At 35.9% G+C, this 17202-nt stretch overlaps 2 protein-coding genes across 2 annotated transcripts; both read left to right on the forward strand.

The window, feature by feature from the left end:
* The first annotated feature begins 39 nt into the window (after window positions 1-39).
* Window positions 40-5570, forward strand: LOC100261429 (uncharacterized). The gene is made up of 7 exons (XM_002272427.5): window positions 40-479; window positions 1377-1434; window positions 1510-1812; window positions 1892-1940; window positions 2029-2123; window positions 4722-4852; window positions 5393-5570. Exons 1-7 carry the CDS (start codon window positions 346-348, stop codon window positions 5451-5453), a joined length of 831 nt encoding a protein of 276 aa, XP_002272463.2. The 5' UTR covers window positions 40-345; the 3' UTR covers window positions 5454-5570.
* A 1753-nt stretch (window positions 5571-7323) lies between these two features.
* On the forward strand, window positions 7324-16545 carry LOC100240869 (general transcription and DNA repair factor IIH helicase subunit XPD). Its single transcript, XM_002277598.4, has 12 exons — window positions 7324-7989; window positions 8145-8425; window positions 11231-11313; window positions 11416-11819; window positions 12242-12435; window positions 12615-12795; window positions 13096-13220; window positions 13939-14028; window positions 14204-14282; window positions 14401-14477; window positions 15157-15265; window positions 16091-16545. Exons 1-12 carry the CDS (start codon window positions 7456-7458, stop codon window positions 16208-16210), a joined length of 2277 nt encoding a protein of 758 aa, XP_002277634.1. The 5' UTR covers window positions 7324-7455; the 3' UTR covers window positions 16211-16545.
* The last annotated feature ends 657 nt before the right edge of the window (window positions 16546-17202 follow it).

Genomic DNA, 17202 nt, shown 5'->3' on the forward strand with positions numbered 1-17202 from the left:
TTGAAGAAACATAGCAGTAAAACATGAGCTTACACGTGGAAATGAAAATACTTCAAAATTGCTTTGGTTGGATGAAAACCCAGAATTAAGAAATGCTTGTTTTATAGCTGTTTTTGAAAACTTGCCTTGAATTCGCCGGAAATCTTCATCTCATCATCATTCATCACCACGTCAAAACGCAGCGTTTTGTGATTATACGTTTCATTTGCATTTTGAATTCGTTAAAACGCTGCGTTTTGAGGGCCTGTTTCCCTCCTAACATGTCTCTGAACTCGGTTTAAACGGTGCGTCTTAAATCCAATTCACCTGAAGAGCCGTTGGTTCTCGGCTCCTGCTTCGAAGACGATGGAAGGAGGAAGATCGGAGATGGGGGTCACTGAGATCGTGACGCCGGTTGATTCAATGGACTGCTCTCTCGTCTTCCATGTCGTCAAAGACGTCCTAGGTTTCGTCCTTTACATGCACCAGCAAATCCCTTCGTAAGTTCATCGATGTTTTGTTTGGTTGACGAGAAAGTATAGGAAAGCATGAGAATTTGGAAATTTGATTCTTATTGTTTTCATTGTTTAGGGCCACTGGACCCAAAACCTAAAACCTGCTCTCAATTGAATATAGACAAAATTTTAATTTTCTTTTGTTTTCCTTGGTTTTCTCAGCAACTAAATGGGGTTTATTTTAGGTTTCTGATGCATTTTGGAACCTTTAAGGTTACTTTATTGATTTCGAAGCTACATGAAATGTTCTTGCATAAGAGAAAGCATAGAAGAGCTTCCAAATTCAATAAAATTGTATTTGGCAAATTGGTAATTACATTTGTAGAAGAAAAAAAAGCTAGGAGAAATAAAAAATGCTATAAATCTGTGTCATAATCCAAGCAAAAAGTTAGTTGCTTTCAGAAGCAAAATTTTTTCTTCCGTATCACCAGTAGTACCGTCTTTACCATCAATACACGGCCACTACTGACACTATCTGCAACTGAAGAACCCAAGCAGAAGATATTCTTATTTTTTTTTTTTTTGAATTAAGTTGTTGTTTCGGAAAAAAAAAAGGGAAGGTTTCATTTGGAAGCATAAAGAGGGGAAGGCAGGTTTTGGAATGGATTGCTTTTTTAGGAATCTGTAACCAAATGGTACCAAACAGAATCATGGTATTTGACCTGTTTTCTAGAATTAAATGCCTTAAGTAGGGTCTTATCAAAACATTTCTTCTTAGCCTGTGCCTCATTATCCAGTTTTTGTTTCATTTGCTTAGCCAGAAATTTGTTCCTCCACTTTTTCATAAAAGTGAACTGTGTGTTACAACTTACAAGGTGTGAGTTTTGACTTTTTTTTTTTTTTTTTTTTGTAAATTATACCTAAACTTGGTTCCTCTTGCAGAATTTTGCAGGATATTAGTGTTGAGTTTGATGCACTGCATACTGAATTCAAAGAGTTGGTATGTCAGCTGACAAAGGTAGTTTGAATGTAGGATTTTTGCTTAATTTCGGTGCCTAAGAATTGTAAGTTTTAGGAAGTGGTTCCCACAGAAACTGAAGTGGCATCTTCTCGAAGAAAACGAATTGGGAGAATGAGAGAGGTCAGGCAGGGGATTAGGAGACTGCAGAAGTTCATGGATGCTTTTTCTGGGCTCCAAACTGCATTGCAACTGATGCTTAGTGAGGTTCCTGATATCCAAGGAATCATTTTGGTTCTTGGAGCCAGCCCAATTCGGCCACAACATGTTTATGAGTTTCGATTTTCACATGGAAGGGTTGTTCCTGGAGGTGCATGCAATTTCATTAAAAGCAGAGCTGCAGAAGGTCTTTCAAGAAAGGTTCTTTAATGCTATTTGTACTTCCACCTTAAGTTGCTTTTTATTTTTGGGTATTAATATATCATATTTCCTTGAGCAGGCTATTCGGGCACTGATCTCAAAGGGTGCGGGCTCTGCTTCCTATACAGGTTCTTGTTGAGTGTGTCTTGTCTGTAGAAATTATCTGGTGAGATTGATTTTTCTGGATCTTGAAACATTATCTGAATTTTCTTTTAGGTCCTACCAAACTGTTTCTATTGGTTAGAGCTTCCTCTTCTTTCAATCTACCACTGCATTTTCTTCCCAAGCGTGACTTCAGATACAGCAAAAAGGTAACATAAAGTTATACAGTATCTGTTTTATGTTTGATATGCTTATTTTGTATTAGATGGTTATTTCTCGGGATCTCCTTGATAGGTGGGGAGGAACATGTTACATTTTATCAAGTTGGCAGGGGATCTTTTCTAGAGTTTGGGTTTTGTCCGGGTTCTATCAATTCTTTTGGGCTTTGATATGAGAAATTTGTGCTTATATGAACAACTTGCTTGAGTCTAGTAAATTTTGTGTTAATAAAGTCCTTTACTCACTCAATTTGGGAAGCTATGTTAGTTTTGGTTTGAGATATTTGCACACCAAACCTTAGGTCTAATCATCTGATTGAGATCTTCCAGTTGATGGTTTCCACTCATGAGGTAACCTCAATCAAAATCAACATTTCTTAATGGTCATACCATGTGTTACCATGAATGTTGGCACAAGAATGCACTGCCACAAATTTTTTTCCTTGTGATGGCACTAAGACTTGTCTTAGCCAACCCAAATGAACACAACACACACACAACACACAAGCCACACAAGTGAACACGAGAACACATAGGAAATCACTTCCCCAACTTGTATTATTTTCTCCCATGATACAAGGAACCAAGGCTTACAAATAACAATAAGCCTATGTAGAGACTGATTTCCTCTACCTTTTCCACATGTACAATAGGGTATATATGCATAACTTAAATGCCATCAATTACTTCAAGCAACCGCCTCGTTTTAAAGACCTTGCCTACATTCTACCACCTGTCCTGGTAGTTTCTCAAGGTCTGCAACTTCTCCTCAGGTTTGCTTGGTGTCCCACACACTATGGCCTATCTTCAGGTATTGCCTAGTGGCCTATGTATCTTTGCATCACAACCATGTTTGTTGATGAATAGGGAGCCACATCTCCATGCATTGGTTACCCCCATGTTTGCTGATGGGGAGCCACATTTCCATGCATTAGTTATTGTCAAGCACATGTCAACCATGAGCCCTTACCTTATGCCTTAGCCAAACATGAGCCTGATGAGTGGCTTTCTAGTCATGTACTTTGCATCACTCCCCTTCCTTGTGTCTGCATGCATGCGCCTGACAAGTGGCCTTCTAGTCATGTGCTTTGCATCACTCCCCTTCCCTGTGTCTGCATGCATGCACTCACATGCCCATATGCCACTCACCAAAGCTAGCCCTTGCTTAGCATCATTCCTTTCATCATGTGCTGTAGGATCTTATGACCTTGATTGTACTCAAGGTACGTGCATATAGCATTGCTCATGTGCAATCCATGCACCAAGTTGCTAGCATCCCTCCTTGTCTAAACCACACAACCCACATCCAAGATATGCCATGCTCCACTCATGGTTCCATATCCACATTTGTATGCTTCGCCTAAACCTTTACATACTTGGGTGTATGTACACCCTAATGGTGCCTTGCAGGGGTGGATCCAATGCATGCCTAGGAGGGGTATATGTCCCCCTGAATTTTTTATTTTTATTTTTTTAAATTTAACATAGAGGGATTTGAAACCCTTCCAGTGAATATGTAAAGAATTCCTTGTTACCACTAGACTACGCATACATTATTATGTTTTGTTCATTTTTTGCTCCTCCTGAAATTAATAGCTAGATTTGTCTCCCTTCAAGTCATTTTCTGGCTCTGCCACTGGTGCCTTGCACTTGTTTGTGGAGAATCTCGATTGCCTCAGGTGTGCCCACACCATGCCATAGCCCACACCCTTGGATTTCCCCAAGTGAGACTACCACCCTCTCCCTAGAAAGCATTCTAAGCCATTTTGAATTTGAAAATAGGAGACATCATGGATGCTTCCACAGCATAATAGATTTTCTCTAATCATTGAAAATCTGGAAAAATATTCATCACTTGGAGAGTTCATCTTAGGCCGCTGACAACTTGGGAAAGTTAATAAGTGTCAAAACTTGCAACTTTGTCAAAGCCCACATGAGTGTGCCATCGTATGCTGTCATTGCTGCATACCATGCCCACAAGTGATGCAACATGTGCTGGCAGTGCAGTGTGCACTTGCAGCACCACATGCTGCCCACAGCACACACCCTGCTACTCATGCCACTTAGCCCATTTTGATCCCTCAAGGCTGTTTCAGCTAAGTTTAGCAATGCATGTCTTTGGAAGCTGCAATCTGTTCTACAAAGGCATTTTCCAAGGTACAACACCTTCTTAAGTTTTGACATGCAATCCCCCAACATGCCTTGGCCATATGGGTGCAAGGTGTCACCACACATGCTCATGTTGTGCCTTCTAACAGTTAGTCTGCTGACAATTATCATCATGATCTTTATAACTTCATCACATAAGGAGCTATCTGCCTTATACATGAGTTACCATTTTATTTGTGTACCATAATCAAATATTATTTCATTTCCATTCAAGTAGTTTCTTATTATAGACTCAGCAATAGTTCTGGAGATTTGGAAATTGGTTCCTCCAGTTATAATTCTTAAATGCCTAACCTTATTGAGTCTTCAGACTCAGACCCCCTTGCATAAGGAGCTTTATGCATCTTGTGCTTGTTTTCATTCATCTTTTACTTGTATATTTGATATGATTGTGCTTCCATTTGCATTTTTTTGTTACAGATAATACCTTTCAGATTGCAGCTTAAGTGCAGAACCCGAAATCAGGAAATGGACACTCCCCATCATGATTCCCAAACTGCTAACAGCAGCTCCATCAATTTAACAGATTCTAGTTCAGATGATTTAATCTGGTATGGAACATCTTACTTATAAAAATGTTGCCAAGGGCTATTCCAAGATTTCACACCAAAATTTTCTTATACAAATAGGATCAGTATAATAAAACTAACACTACATTGTTATTTCTTTTTAATGTAGCTTCACTTGACAAGATTCTGCACAAACTCCGTAATATTTAGAATGTAATAGGGATAATGTAGCATGGTAGTTTGTGTTTGGATGAATAAATATTTGATCAGACGAATCCTAAAAACATCCAAAAACCGATCCATTTAACATAAAGCTCTCCTGATTTGTCTAAATTTTTAGTGATGTATCCCACTTTGAACTTCCAAAGCTTTAGCTACTGCAATAAAAATTTAAAAATGCTGTTTGGATAAAACCCAAGAATGTTTGCTCACTGATTGTGAATTCTCTACAACTTTGCATTAAAACTAGACTTCCCTTTCTCACAGTCCATATGTATCAGTTTTGTTACTTAGCAAGTTAGCATTGAGTGGCATCGCACTCTACCCTTTCTAGTTAACTTTAAGTTGGTTTTTTTGTTACAGGTTTCAGTGTCGTCATGTAATCAAGGGGCTGGCATCCAAGGCACCATCAATGGAGGAATGACAAAGTCGGTTTGAATCCCCTCTGATTCATTGATGACTTTGTTTTTTTGTTTGTTTTGTAACTTCCAAATTTGACTGCTGTCATACTGGAGTGGAAATGCATGAAGATTTAAGTCCAGTATATATTTATCGGTGGCAGGAGTGTGAGTGTACACTTGCTGCCTAGGGAAAACAATTAGGCTATGCATAATTCTTGAAAATTTTTAAGGAAAAATACGAGCAAGAAAATAAAGAGAAAAATAGAAGAAAAGAAAAATCAAGAAAAATACAAATAGATTTTTGAAAACAATAAATTATTTTTACATGCAACTTTAAACTCATTTTATTTACTCAATAAATAATTTAAAATTTCATAACTTCAAATTTTCAAGAAAATAATTTCTTCTAGAGCTTTATATATATATATATATATATATATTTATTTATTTATTTCTATTTTTTTTTTCTTACAATCAAATATAGCCTGGGGCTGGCCATTTCTTTAACAATTTTGAAATTAGTTCTAATTTTGGAATTAGTTGTGAAAATAATTTTTGAGAATAATTCTTAAAAAATAATTATATTTGTACTTAAATATAATGCAAAAGTTTTTAAACTATTTTTTATATTTTCACTTCTTTTTTATAACAATTTTTAAAAATAAAACATATCGGAATATCTTTAGAAAATAGATTCTTTTAATAAAAAAAAAATTTACAAACTATTTTTAGTAAAGTTAAGTTTGTCAAATATGTGTTTTCAATTAAAAAACAATTTCATGTTATAAAGAATGCAAAATTATTTTGGAATATGATTTCCCAATTGAATCGGTATTATCTCATTTTTTAATCAAATATTTCATTATTTTTTAAATTTATTTGTTTAAGGAATCATTCAAAATGCAAATTTGAATGAATGAAGTCTTTTTCTGAAAACATGAAATATAATTTTTTTTTTAGGGCAAAAATATCAACTATTATTCTTTAATTCTTATCTTCCCAAACACTTTTTGAGTAAAAAGTTCAAAAAGTAAAATGTATGAAAGTTATATTTCAAAATTTAGGGAAACTATTTGGTGTTTGTTTGATTTTAGCTTTTTATTTATATTTATCATTATTATTATTATTATTTAAAACCTATCATTAATTGATCCAATGAATTTATAGGTTAAAAATGGTGAAATAATCCCTAATTTGTAAAAGTAATCCCTTATTTTTATCTCAAGATAAGATTAATTTTATATTAATGATGTTTTTGTTAAAAAGTTACATTTTTAGAATTAATAGATGAAATAATTCTTAAATTTGTAAATTTTTCTCTTCTTATATTTAAAATTGAGAAGTAATCCATTTCTAACATTTCAATATTTTGATTATTTACATAATTTTATTTTTTAAAAAATATTTTTACAAGAAAAAGTAGTGACATTTTAATAAAAAAGAGGTTATAAATGGAGAATTATTTTATACATTTTAATCAAATAACTTATGTGTGTTTAGTTTTGAGTTTTGTGAAGGGTTAGAGTGCGTTTGATAGTAATTTTAGGAAGTGTTTTTAACTTTTGTAACACTTGAGAATTTTCTTTATTCAAGTCTTAAAAATATTAAAAATAATTTAAATAATTATTGTAAAACACTCTTAGAGTTAGCGAATTTAAGAATAAGATTATTTCATGAGCTATTTGATTAAAAAATCATCCTTTATTTTTTTTTATCCCATTTTAATAAAATGCCTTCAATTTTATGTAAAAGTAATTTTATTTTAATATATATATAAATATTTGAAATAATTGAAGGACTACCAAAACATAAAAAGAGATTAAATTCCCATATCGGTTACTCTTAATTTTTATTTCATCCCTTTTAATCAAACATTTTAAAAAATTTAATGAGGAATGAGGAGGCTATGAGCTAATGAGCTTGTGAGGCACAGTGGGCAGTAACTAAGAAGGGAAGAGGCGTTCTCCCCCGATCACCGCCGTCTTCCGCTGATCACCACTGTCTCTCTCCCTCTCTCTGACGAAAATGAAATTCCAAATCGAAGATGTGACGGTGTACTTCCCCTACGACAACATCTACCCTGAGCAGTACTCCTACATGGTGGAGCTGAAACGTGCTCTAGATGCCAAAGGCCACGCCCTGCTCGAAATGCCCACCGGCACCGGCAAGACCATCGCCCTCCTCTCCCTCATCACTAGCTATGCCCTATCCAAACCCTCCAACCCCATCAAGCTCCTTTACTGCACCCGCACCGTCCACGAGATGGAGAAAACCCTAGCCGAGCTCCGTCTCCTCCACCAGTACCAGCTCCGCCACCTCGGCCCCGCCGCAAGAATCCTCGCCCTTGGCCTCTCCTCCCGCAAGAATCTGTGCATCAATCCAGCGGTTGTTTCCGCTGAGAATCGCGATTCCGTCGACGCCGGATGCCGGAAGCTCACTGCCAGTTGGGTCCGGGCACTCGCCGTTGAGAATCCTAACATACCGACGTGTCAGTTCTTTGAAAACTACGAGAAAGCTGCGTCCGAAGCGGTTTTGCCGCCGGGGGTGTACACTTTGCAGGTATAGTTTCAAAAGTCTTTAATTAGCTTTGGATTGATGATTTCCGTTTGTTTACCCAGAAAAGGTGGGGAAAGGAAAGAAATAAGAAACTTAGACATTTCATTAGAATTTTAAGTTGCAGTTTTAGAAACCGGAATTTGTTGCTATGATTGCAGGATTTACGGGCGTTTGGGAGGGATAAGGGGTGGTGCCCGTACTTTTTAGCACGGCACATGGTGCAATTTGCAAATGTGGTCGTTTATAGTTATCAGTACTTGCTTGATCCCAAGGTGGCTGGGATTATATCAAAGGAGATGCAGAGGGAGTCTGTGGTGGTGTTTGATGAGGCACATAATATCGATAATGTGTGTATTGAGGCGCTTAGTGTTAGTGTGAGGAGGCAGACCCTTGAAGGGGCTACAAGGAATCTCAGTAAAATGGCTCAGGAGATTAATAGGTAAGTGTCTTTTTGTTAGAATTTCCAGTTAGTTTTCACTTGGGTTTTGAGGTTTCCCTTATATTCTCCCCCTTTCTTTTTAGCTTGCATGATGCTTACTTAATTCAATACCTGTATAAGAATTGAAACTAGTATTTTTGAAAATGGTTCTTGTATTACTACTTTCACGTCTGGATGGCATGGAAAACTTTACACTCTTAAGTTGCTGAATAAAGTTTTGTGGGAGTTGTCCTCCCGTGTGGACTACACCCCTTGGTTTTTAGGTTCTCCTTTAGCATATAGTCTCTTTGCTTATTGAAAAAAGTGGAGCTCATGTTTCTCCAAGCACAACGGAACCCTCTCTAGCATTCCATGCGTGATGAATATCAAGTGAATTGGTATTAGTAGTTTTCCGCCCCATAAACTCATATTTGATTTGATAAAAAAGTGAAAGAAAATTATAATTTAGAGCATATATGGGTGGAACATCTCTTAATTTTTGATTGAGTTGATTGATAATATGGGAAGGAAATATGTAAAGGGAAAGAGTGGTAGAGGGTAAGTATGGGAAGGGAGGGGTTGTTTGTTTTTGGTGGAGGTGATAGGATCTCTTGTGGTGAGGCTTTGGAAAAGGATTAAGAATGGTTGGGCAGATTGGACTTTGGAGTTTGTGGTGGCTTATGGGATTAAGGGTTTGGTTGGATGAGTGGTGTGGGAGGAGCTTCTAAAAGTTGTTTCCATGGACCTTTATGCTACAATCAGGAATAAGGAGGTACTAGTTGTGGATTACAGGAATAGAGAAGCAAATGGGGTGTGGATTGGTTCAAATTCTTGCCTTGATAAGCAGTTCCAGAACTGGGAGTTAGAATCTGTAGAGGCCCTAGTTGTTTTATTTTTTCATTTTATAGTTCAACTATGTGGTAGGAGGGGTTGGGGTGGGTTTAGACGCCATATGGTGGAATGGGAATCAAGCTAGGGATTACTGGTTTTTGGTAAAATCATATGGAGGGTTTCGGTGGGGTGTGCCATGGTTATTTCCCTTGGAAAGTGTAATGGTGCTGTGTTGTTCTGATGAAATCCTTTTTACCCCTTGAATGGCAGCTCTGAGTAAATCCTGGTGGTTGATAATATAAATTGTCGAGGTTTGGTTCTCTCTAGTTGGCACCGTATGCACAAAAATGCTGGTGAGCCCTTGCTTTCTGAAAGTATAACTTTTGAGTTAGTTATTTCTTTTGGTGGTGGTTGGGAATGTCTGGATGTTTCTACAGAAAGCAAAAAGGTCTCCTCCAATTTCTCCGCAGGAGCTGGCATGGTTTGTGCAGGAGAACAAGGGAGCTATTTGGAGGGTTTCTCTCATCTGCTTGGCATGGACTGCTTGAAAAGAAATGAACAGATAGGATTGAAGGAGGATAGTTGTCAGTGGAGAAAAATATATTTTTTATCTTTTTCTTGGCCATGAACATCTTATAAGAAGCAATGAGGAGTAATTCTTTATTTCCTTGTATTTAGGATAGTTTTCTTTATGATTTTTTTTAGTGTTCTTTGTTTTTGCATACCGTTCGCATCCCTCTTAGCAATGATAATAATAATAATAAATAAATGAAACAAAAGGAAAATTTATGGTTGTGCTGTTTTTCTTCTATGCCTGCCCAAATTTCACTATCAATAACTAAAAATTTTATCTCTAAAGAGCCGGATTTAAAACCTTTTTGTTCTGGGCTAGTGCTTGTGGAGGAAACTGTTATGTCTTTGTTTGATTTTGTTGATAGCCTGGTCTAAGCCTGAGCTAGTGTCATGGAGGAAACCAATGTCTTTGACTTTGTAGATAGTCTGGCCTGGTCTTAGCCAGTGTTTTCTTTCTTTTCTTTGTTTTTGGTTTTGGGGCCTCAATGATCCTTATGTACTCCCTACATATGGGATGTCTTCCTGTCCCTTTCCCTACACCTCCTCTAAAAAAAAAATGTTATATTCCTTTATTTATTTATTTTTTTCCCGCAAAATGTCAGATTTTGAGGTTTGATCAATGCTCTAAAAGGCATGTGATGCTTACACCTTTGAAGCTTGCCCAGGGGCAACAATCAAGAACATTTGAAGGTTCATGCTTCAAAGTGTTAGTTTTGGATGAGGTGTAAACATAATACTTGTATGCACGTTTGGGGTGTCTAGACTCTAGGGTCTTGTGTGGTAAAGTGGTGCTTCTTGGATGACATGGTAGTTTTCCGGGAGAAGGCAAAAGTAGAATTGGAGATAGAAAAAACTAGTTTATTCTGGATTATCTTGAAAAGAATTGTGGAGTACAGTGTCGTTGTTAATTGTGAAAATCAGTTTTTTAAATCTTTGTTCTCATGGATTAGATATTCAACTAGGGATGTTAATCATTCCTTTGTAGACTTCGTTGACCATTTCGGTCAGTTGATCTATTTTGTACTTTCCTTTTAACCATGTATTTGGGTTGCAGCTCTTTCTTTAGGCTCTTTATCTGTAGTACGTACACACAAATTTGCCCATCCACAAAAATTGAAAAATATTTGTATTACACCTTGTGCTTGAAGCTATTACTTTGCATCCAAATTGAATACAATCATACTTCATCTGTTTGTCTTTCTTTCTCATACATGCGCATGCCTTCATGCAGATACAAACACAAATATAAAAAATAATTAGTAAAATCGGTCTCTTATAATTCCTTAGACATTTGCCTTGACATATGCTATTTGGGATTGAGTTTCACTAATTTGCAGATTACTACTTTATGTTGTTTCTTTTCTTCTGTCATTAGAAATGAAGTTTGTTACAGTTCATTAAATTGTTTGACATGGTAGGAAGGTTCAAGGCCACTGATGCGGGTAGATTGAGAGCAGAATACAACAGGCTTGTTGAGGGTTTGGCCCAGAGGGGAAACTTACCTAGTAAGTGGAATGCCTTATAGTGATGGTTCATTAATAAAGTCTAAAAACATTTTTTGAATGCACAATCTATTGACTAAAGTTGGACATGCTTCTTTTTCGCAGTTTCAGACACCTGGCTTGCGAATCCTGCTTTGCCTGATGATATTCTGAAGGAGGCTGTGCCAGGAAATATTCGGCGAGCAGAGCATTTCTTGTCTGTTTTACGTAGATTGGTTCAGTATCTCCATGGTCGGCTGGAAACTGAGAATGTTGAGAAGGAAGGACCTGTTGCCTTTGTTGCCTCGATTAATTCCCAGGCTGGAATTGATCAGAAAATGTTGAAGTTTTGTTATGATCGTCTGCACTCCCTCATGCTGACCCTAGAAATTACTGACACGGATGAGTTTTTACATATCCAAACAATATGTGACTTTGCTACACTTGTGGGAACATACACTAGGGGATTTTCAATCATCATTGAACCATTTGATGAAAGGATGCCACATATTCCTGATCCTGTACTGCAGGTTTGCTTATTTCTAGTTTTGTTTTGTTTTTTTTAAACAACTTTCTGGAATAAATAAGCTGTTTATGGACTTAATATGCAAATCGCACAGGGGACTCTTGAGTCTTGACTTGTTAGAGGTCAGACTCCATTCTTCACATATTCTATCCAGAAGTTATCCATCTCCCATTTCTCTTAATATGCACAATTGCTGATGCATGCCATTATTTGGTCTGCACAGTGTTGTCCTCTATGTTTGAATCTTTATTCGACTCTATTTAACCCAGTTACCTGTATATTTATTGCGGTTTCTCTTCGCATAGACTTTTCAGTTAGTTATTTGGTCTGCACAGTGTTGTCCTCTATGTTTGAATCTTTATTCTACTCTATTTAACCTAGTTACGTGTATATTTATTGCGGTTTCTCTTCATGTTGGCTTTTCAGCTTAGCTGTCATGATGCTTCTCTTGCCATAAAGCCTGTATTTGAACGATTTCAATCAGTTGTGATTACATCTGGAACTCTAAGCCCCATTGATCTCTATCCTCGCCTTCTTAATTTCAATCCAGTTGTCAGTCGGAGTTTTACAATGTCCTTGACAAGGAACTGCATATGCCCAATGGTTCTCACTCGTGGGAGGTAAGGGGTTAAATTAAGGTTTGATTCTTTTTTCTATTCAATAATTTGGGTGTCTTAGTTTCTATTACTACAACCTTTCTTATTAATCTTAGTTGAAAGACATTACTTCCATTAGGTCATTTTTATTTATTTATTTTTGTTTCTTTCTCCTTATTGAATTCAATTTCTTTTTATTTCAGTGACCAGCTTCCTGTGAGTACAAAATTTGATATGAGAAGTGATCCTGGTGTTGTAAGGAATTATGGGAGGCTCCTGCTGGAGATGGTGTCTGTTGTTCCCGATGGGATTGTATGTTTTTTTGTCAGTTATTCATATATGGATGGAATTGTCAATACTTGGAATGAAAGTGGAATTTTAAAGGTGAGAATGTGCTATTCTTCATCTCTCATTTTGTATAACCTCCATGTTGAAAAATATCTCTTTTTCCCTTTTACTTTAGGCATCCCAACATATCACCCATCCCCTCTCTTGATTTTTTTCCTCATTAGAACCTCATGAGATCATTTTCTTAAAACTTGGATTTAGTCTTATTCAGTTCATGATTCCTTCACTTGGGCTCAACCGTCTGTATAGTTCTACACACACTTTCCCTGGGAATTATTTTTGCTTTATAGAAAAACTAATTTTCTTGATAGATACTTAATGCTATCTTTGTTGCAGGAAATAATGCAACATAAGCTTGTCTTTATTGAGACTCAGGATGTGGTGGAAACTACATTAGCTCTAGACAATTATCGCAGAGCTTGTGACTGTGGGAGAGGTGCTGTCTTTTTCTCTGTTGCAAGGTACTATTTTTCATTATCTTTTGAAATTAAATATTTGTGATTATTAAACTTGAATAAGGGTTGGCAAGTAAACTGCAATTCAGAATAAAAAACAAACTGGGTTATGTAGTGTAATATCATGGTAACTTGAAGTTGTTTTTGGTGGTGTTGCTAAATTATTGAAACTCAGGGACCTTAATTTCCTTTAATAGGCTAAAGGATGTAAAATTAATGTTTCATCTCTGATCTGCTATTCCACAAAATATACGAAGCACAGAACTGTCAGGAGGGACATAAATACCCTGATTATACCCCTATAACTACTCTAGTTCTCTTCAATTTCAAGTACAGAGGTTTTTTGGATGGCAATATTGAAGGATTTATTTATTTATTTATTTTTCTCAAAATCAAGGGACTTGGAATTTGTAAAATTTCTATTTCAGTAAATCATGGCCCAAATGTTCTGGGAAAATTCTTCTGCATTGAAGGAGCTGAAGGTATTTGTCATGTGCACTGGCAAGCAATACTTTCTCTCAAAAACAAAAAATGCTATGATATTTTATTTTAGCATGTTTGCATATAGGTTGATTTAAGATACTTTGTACTGTTGTGAACGAGATACAAGTCTAAAGGCATTTGGGGGAATCCCCTGATCCCCTGGTATGAACTGCATAAAGGGATGGGGGTGATTGAGGGTCCATCAAGATGAGATTAAAAGTTTATTTCTGCACTGTTGCAGGGGGAAAGTAGCTGAAGGTATTGATTTTGATCGACATTATGGAAGATTAGTGATCATGTTTGGTGTTCCTTTCCAATACACATTAAGCAGGTGAATTCACTATCAATATTTCTTTATTTCTATTTTGTGAATGAAATTATGTTATTAATGTCTTGCTGTTTTGCTTATTGTCATCATTGTGACTGATATGTTTTCCTTTTTAATTCAAGTTTCATAAGTTACTATTTCTGCCTGGTCATGATTAGACATAAATTTCGTTTTGCAGAATATTGCTTGCACGGTTGGAATATTTACGTGAGACATTCCAGATAAAGGAAGGCGATTTTCTGACTTTTGATGCATTGGTATTGTTCACTGCACTCTGTGTCATTTAGTGCAATATGCATTGTTTGGCCTTTGGTTGGTTAGTTCATGTCTTGCTTAAATAATATGAGCTTCATTAATGAGAATGTAATGGAGCAGAGGCAAGCTGCACAATGTGTGGGCCGAGTAATCCGTTCAAAGGCAGATTATGGGATGATGATTTTCGCTGACAAAAGGTTTGTATCCCTTTTATGTAAATTTTCCTTTTTGGATGAGAAATCCCTCTGACAAGTGCACAATTCTGTATGCAAAGGAAAATAAATGTATATAGTAAAAAAATGGCAAGTCTATCTGATCCCTTTTATTCAATTTTAATTGTTAAAACATTTTTCTATCACTCCAGATTTTGATTGCTAGAAGTAGGCCATGTCTTTTATCTAAATAAAATATTTCTCACTTGAACTTTTTGTGCCATAAGCCATAAATTTTAACAATCCATAGATAGGATGCTTATGAAATTAGTTCATCATGGAATCATCTATCATTGGCCATTGAGGCCTATGAAAACCAAAAGAAGTTGGAAAGGTGTTTCCAGCAGTCATGTCAATGAAGAAAGTCAAGTGCAAGATGAAACCGAGTTCATATTTGTGGTTACTACTTGTATCGTTACCTTGTCCAGTGTTTAACCACATGTGCATATTAGTTGGAAGAATCTAGCTAGAGAGCTTAACTGGGGAATTCTTGCTCTGCATTTCTCGATCCTTTGTTATGCCAACATGTTGGATATCTGGCTTCATTTCCATTGATCCTGTCAAAGCCCTGAGACGAGATATTTCCCAAATGTGTTATTTGGAGATAATTTCATTCGTCTTTTTTACTCATAATACTTATGTATGGTCAACTGAACTTGTGCAGGTACAGTCGTCATGATAAACGCTCTAAATTGCCTGGGTGGATTCTGTCACATTTACGTGATGCACACCTGAATTTGAGCACTGACATGGCTTTGCATATTGCACGAGAGGTATGTCTCTTATTGCGTGTCCACAATCTTGATATTATTGACCTTGGAAAACATGAGATAATCTGTCAGACTTGAAAGTATGGTTCAATAGGAGCATGTCAAGGGCACACCACTTAATGTTTTTATGTCCTAGATCAGATAGTATACTCTTGATCTCAGTTCAAATCAGATATGCATGTCCTGGATTCCCATTGTGTATTTCAACCCTATGTTCCATTGGCATTGCCAATTTCAAGAGCCAAGAAGGAAAAAAAAAAATTCAATATACTTTACACAGCAAAGGTGGTCTCAGGATACGGGCGGTTGCTTTCTACCTTATTCAAGGTATGTCCCATAGCTCGTATCTATCCTATAAAGGAGCTTTTAGACCAGACATCACATCAACCATTGTTTTTGAGTAGTGTACTCGTTATAAGAATGGGAAAAGGGGTGGATTCGATTCATCGAGTTGGCTCCATCAGCTAGGTAGCATCTAAAAGCATAAGAGGCTCATAACTAGGTAACGAAATATCTATCAGATCCATATGTATGAATCGAGTTTGATAAGTTCCATGATTGACCAATCAATGTATGCACTAGTCTGCGAACTTAATCTTGAGCATATATTTAACAAAATTACTGTGAAGTCTCGGACCTTGAAATATTAGTTTCTGTTTCTGAAGATGAGGATTAAAGCTCCAAATATGTGTGGAGTTTAATAAAACAAGAAGTTTACAAAAGCCGATGTTTAGTTGTATGAGACCCAAGTGCAGTACCATCGGTGGGTTTTCCCTTTAATCGGTAAATTAGTTATCAGAACCTCATTTTTTTTTATGGTGGTTGCAGTTTCTCCGCAAGATGGCTCAACCATATGATAAGGCAGGTGTGAGCGGTAGGAAAACCCTCTTGTCAGAAGAAGATTTGGAGAAGATGGGGGATGGCACTACGAACGAAATGTTGTTTTGAGACCTTAAATTCTGCCACACTGCAAATTTTCAATCCTGTGGGCGTCTCCATTTTCACTTTCTAGTTTTCTCCTCACAGGATGTAGTTTTCTGCTGCAAGGAGGACCCATTCCAGCCATTATCAATGGGATTCCCAGGAGGGTGCCCTTGAATAGGATCTTGATTGTACTTGCAGGGATTTTAACCTCTTTTTATTTTTTCCCCTGAACAAATTTTAGGTGGAAGCCCAAATTTTTGAGCTTGTAATTTTTTTGTAGGGTGGGATGCCCTCATTTGCATGTAGCTTTTTTGCATCCATTTTTCATATATTTAATAAAAATAAATATTTTGTTTGTATTTTATATCTTAAATAGAAATGAATTTGATGATTTTAATTTGTGTTTGGATGCATGTAAGAATGTAAGATATAGGAATATGAGGTAGGAACAATTATTTTTTCCATTTCAATGTTTGACAACAATGAGAATGTGAGAGAAAAATAAATAAATTGATAATAATAATATATTTGTATTTAATTCAAAGAAAATTTTTATTCTTATTTTAAATGAACATTAGTTAAATAATAAGATTAAGGAAAATATTATTTATTTAATAAATAAAAATTAATTATATTAAAAAAAATCTAATGAGAATATAGGGTAAAATAATAATTTTAAGATGTTTTATATCACTTCCTATATCAAGAGAATAAAAATATTTTCAATTGAAGATGAATTGAAATCTTATTTATGATCATTCTTATTGAAATCATTTTTGATTTTATTTTCAATACCATTTAAGTTATCTAAATATAAAAATAAATGATAAAATAATTAAATTTTATTTCATGCTTCCGTTCCCTCTACCATGGATTAAGGGTTGTAACATTTTCGAAACTATCATTTCACTAGCCTTTCGGTTATTTATTTATATTATTATTAAAAATTAAAAATTACTCAATTACATATTTATTTATATTATTATTATTAAAAATTACTCAATTTCATATTCTTA

Source organism: Vitis vinifera, chromosome 7, assembly GCF_030704535.1.
Source record: "Vitis vinifera cultivar Pinot Noir 40024 chromosome 7, ASM3070453v1".
Lineage (NCBI taxonomy): Eukaryota > Viridiplantae > Streptophyta > Magnoliopsida > Vitales > Vitaceae > Vitis > Vitis vinifera.

Coding starts and splice junctions, on each gene's coding strand:
- LOC100261429 (XM_002272427.5), top strand. CDS start 346: ATGGAAGGAGGAAGATCGGAGATGGGGGTCACTGAGATCGTGACGCCG. Junction 2,124..4,721: donor ACTTCAGATACAGCAAAAAG/GTAACATAAAGT, acceptor TTTTTGTTACAG/ATAATACCTTTCAGATTGCA. Junction 4,853..5,392: donor AGTTCAGATGATTTAATCTG/GTATGGAACATC, acceptor TTTTTGTTACAG/GTTTCAGTGTCGTCATGTAA.
- LOC100240869 (XM_002277598.4), top strand. CDS start 7,456: ATGAAATTCCAAATCGAAGATGTGACGGTGTACTTCCCCTACGACAAC. Junction 8,426..11,230: donor ATGGCTCAGGAGATTAATAG/GTAAGTGTCTTT, acceptor CATGGTAGGAAG/GTTCAAGGCCACTGATGCGG. Junction 14,029..14,203: donor TTCCAATACACATTAAGCAG/GTGAATTCACTA, acceptor TTCGTTTTGCAG/AATATTGCTTGCACGGTTGG.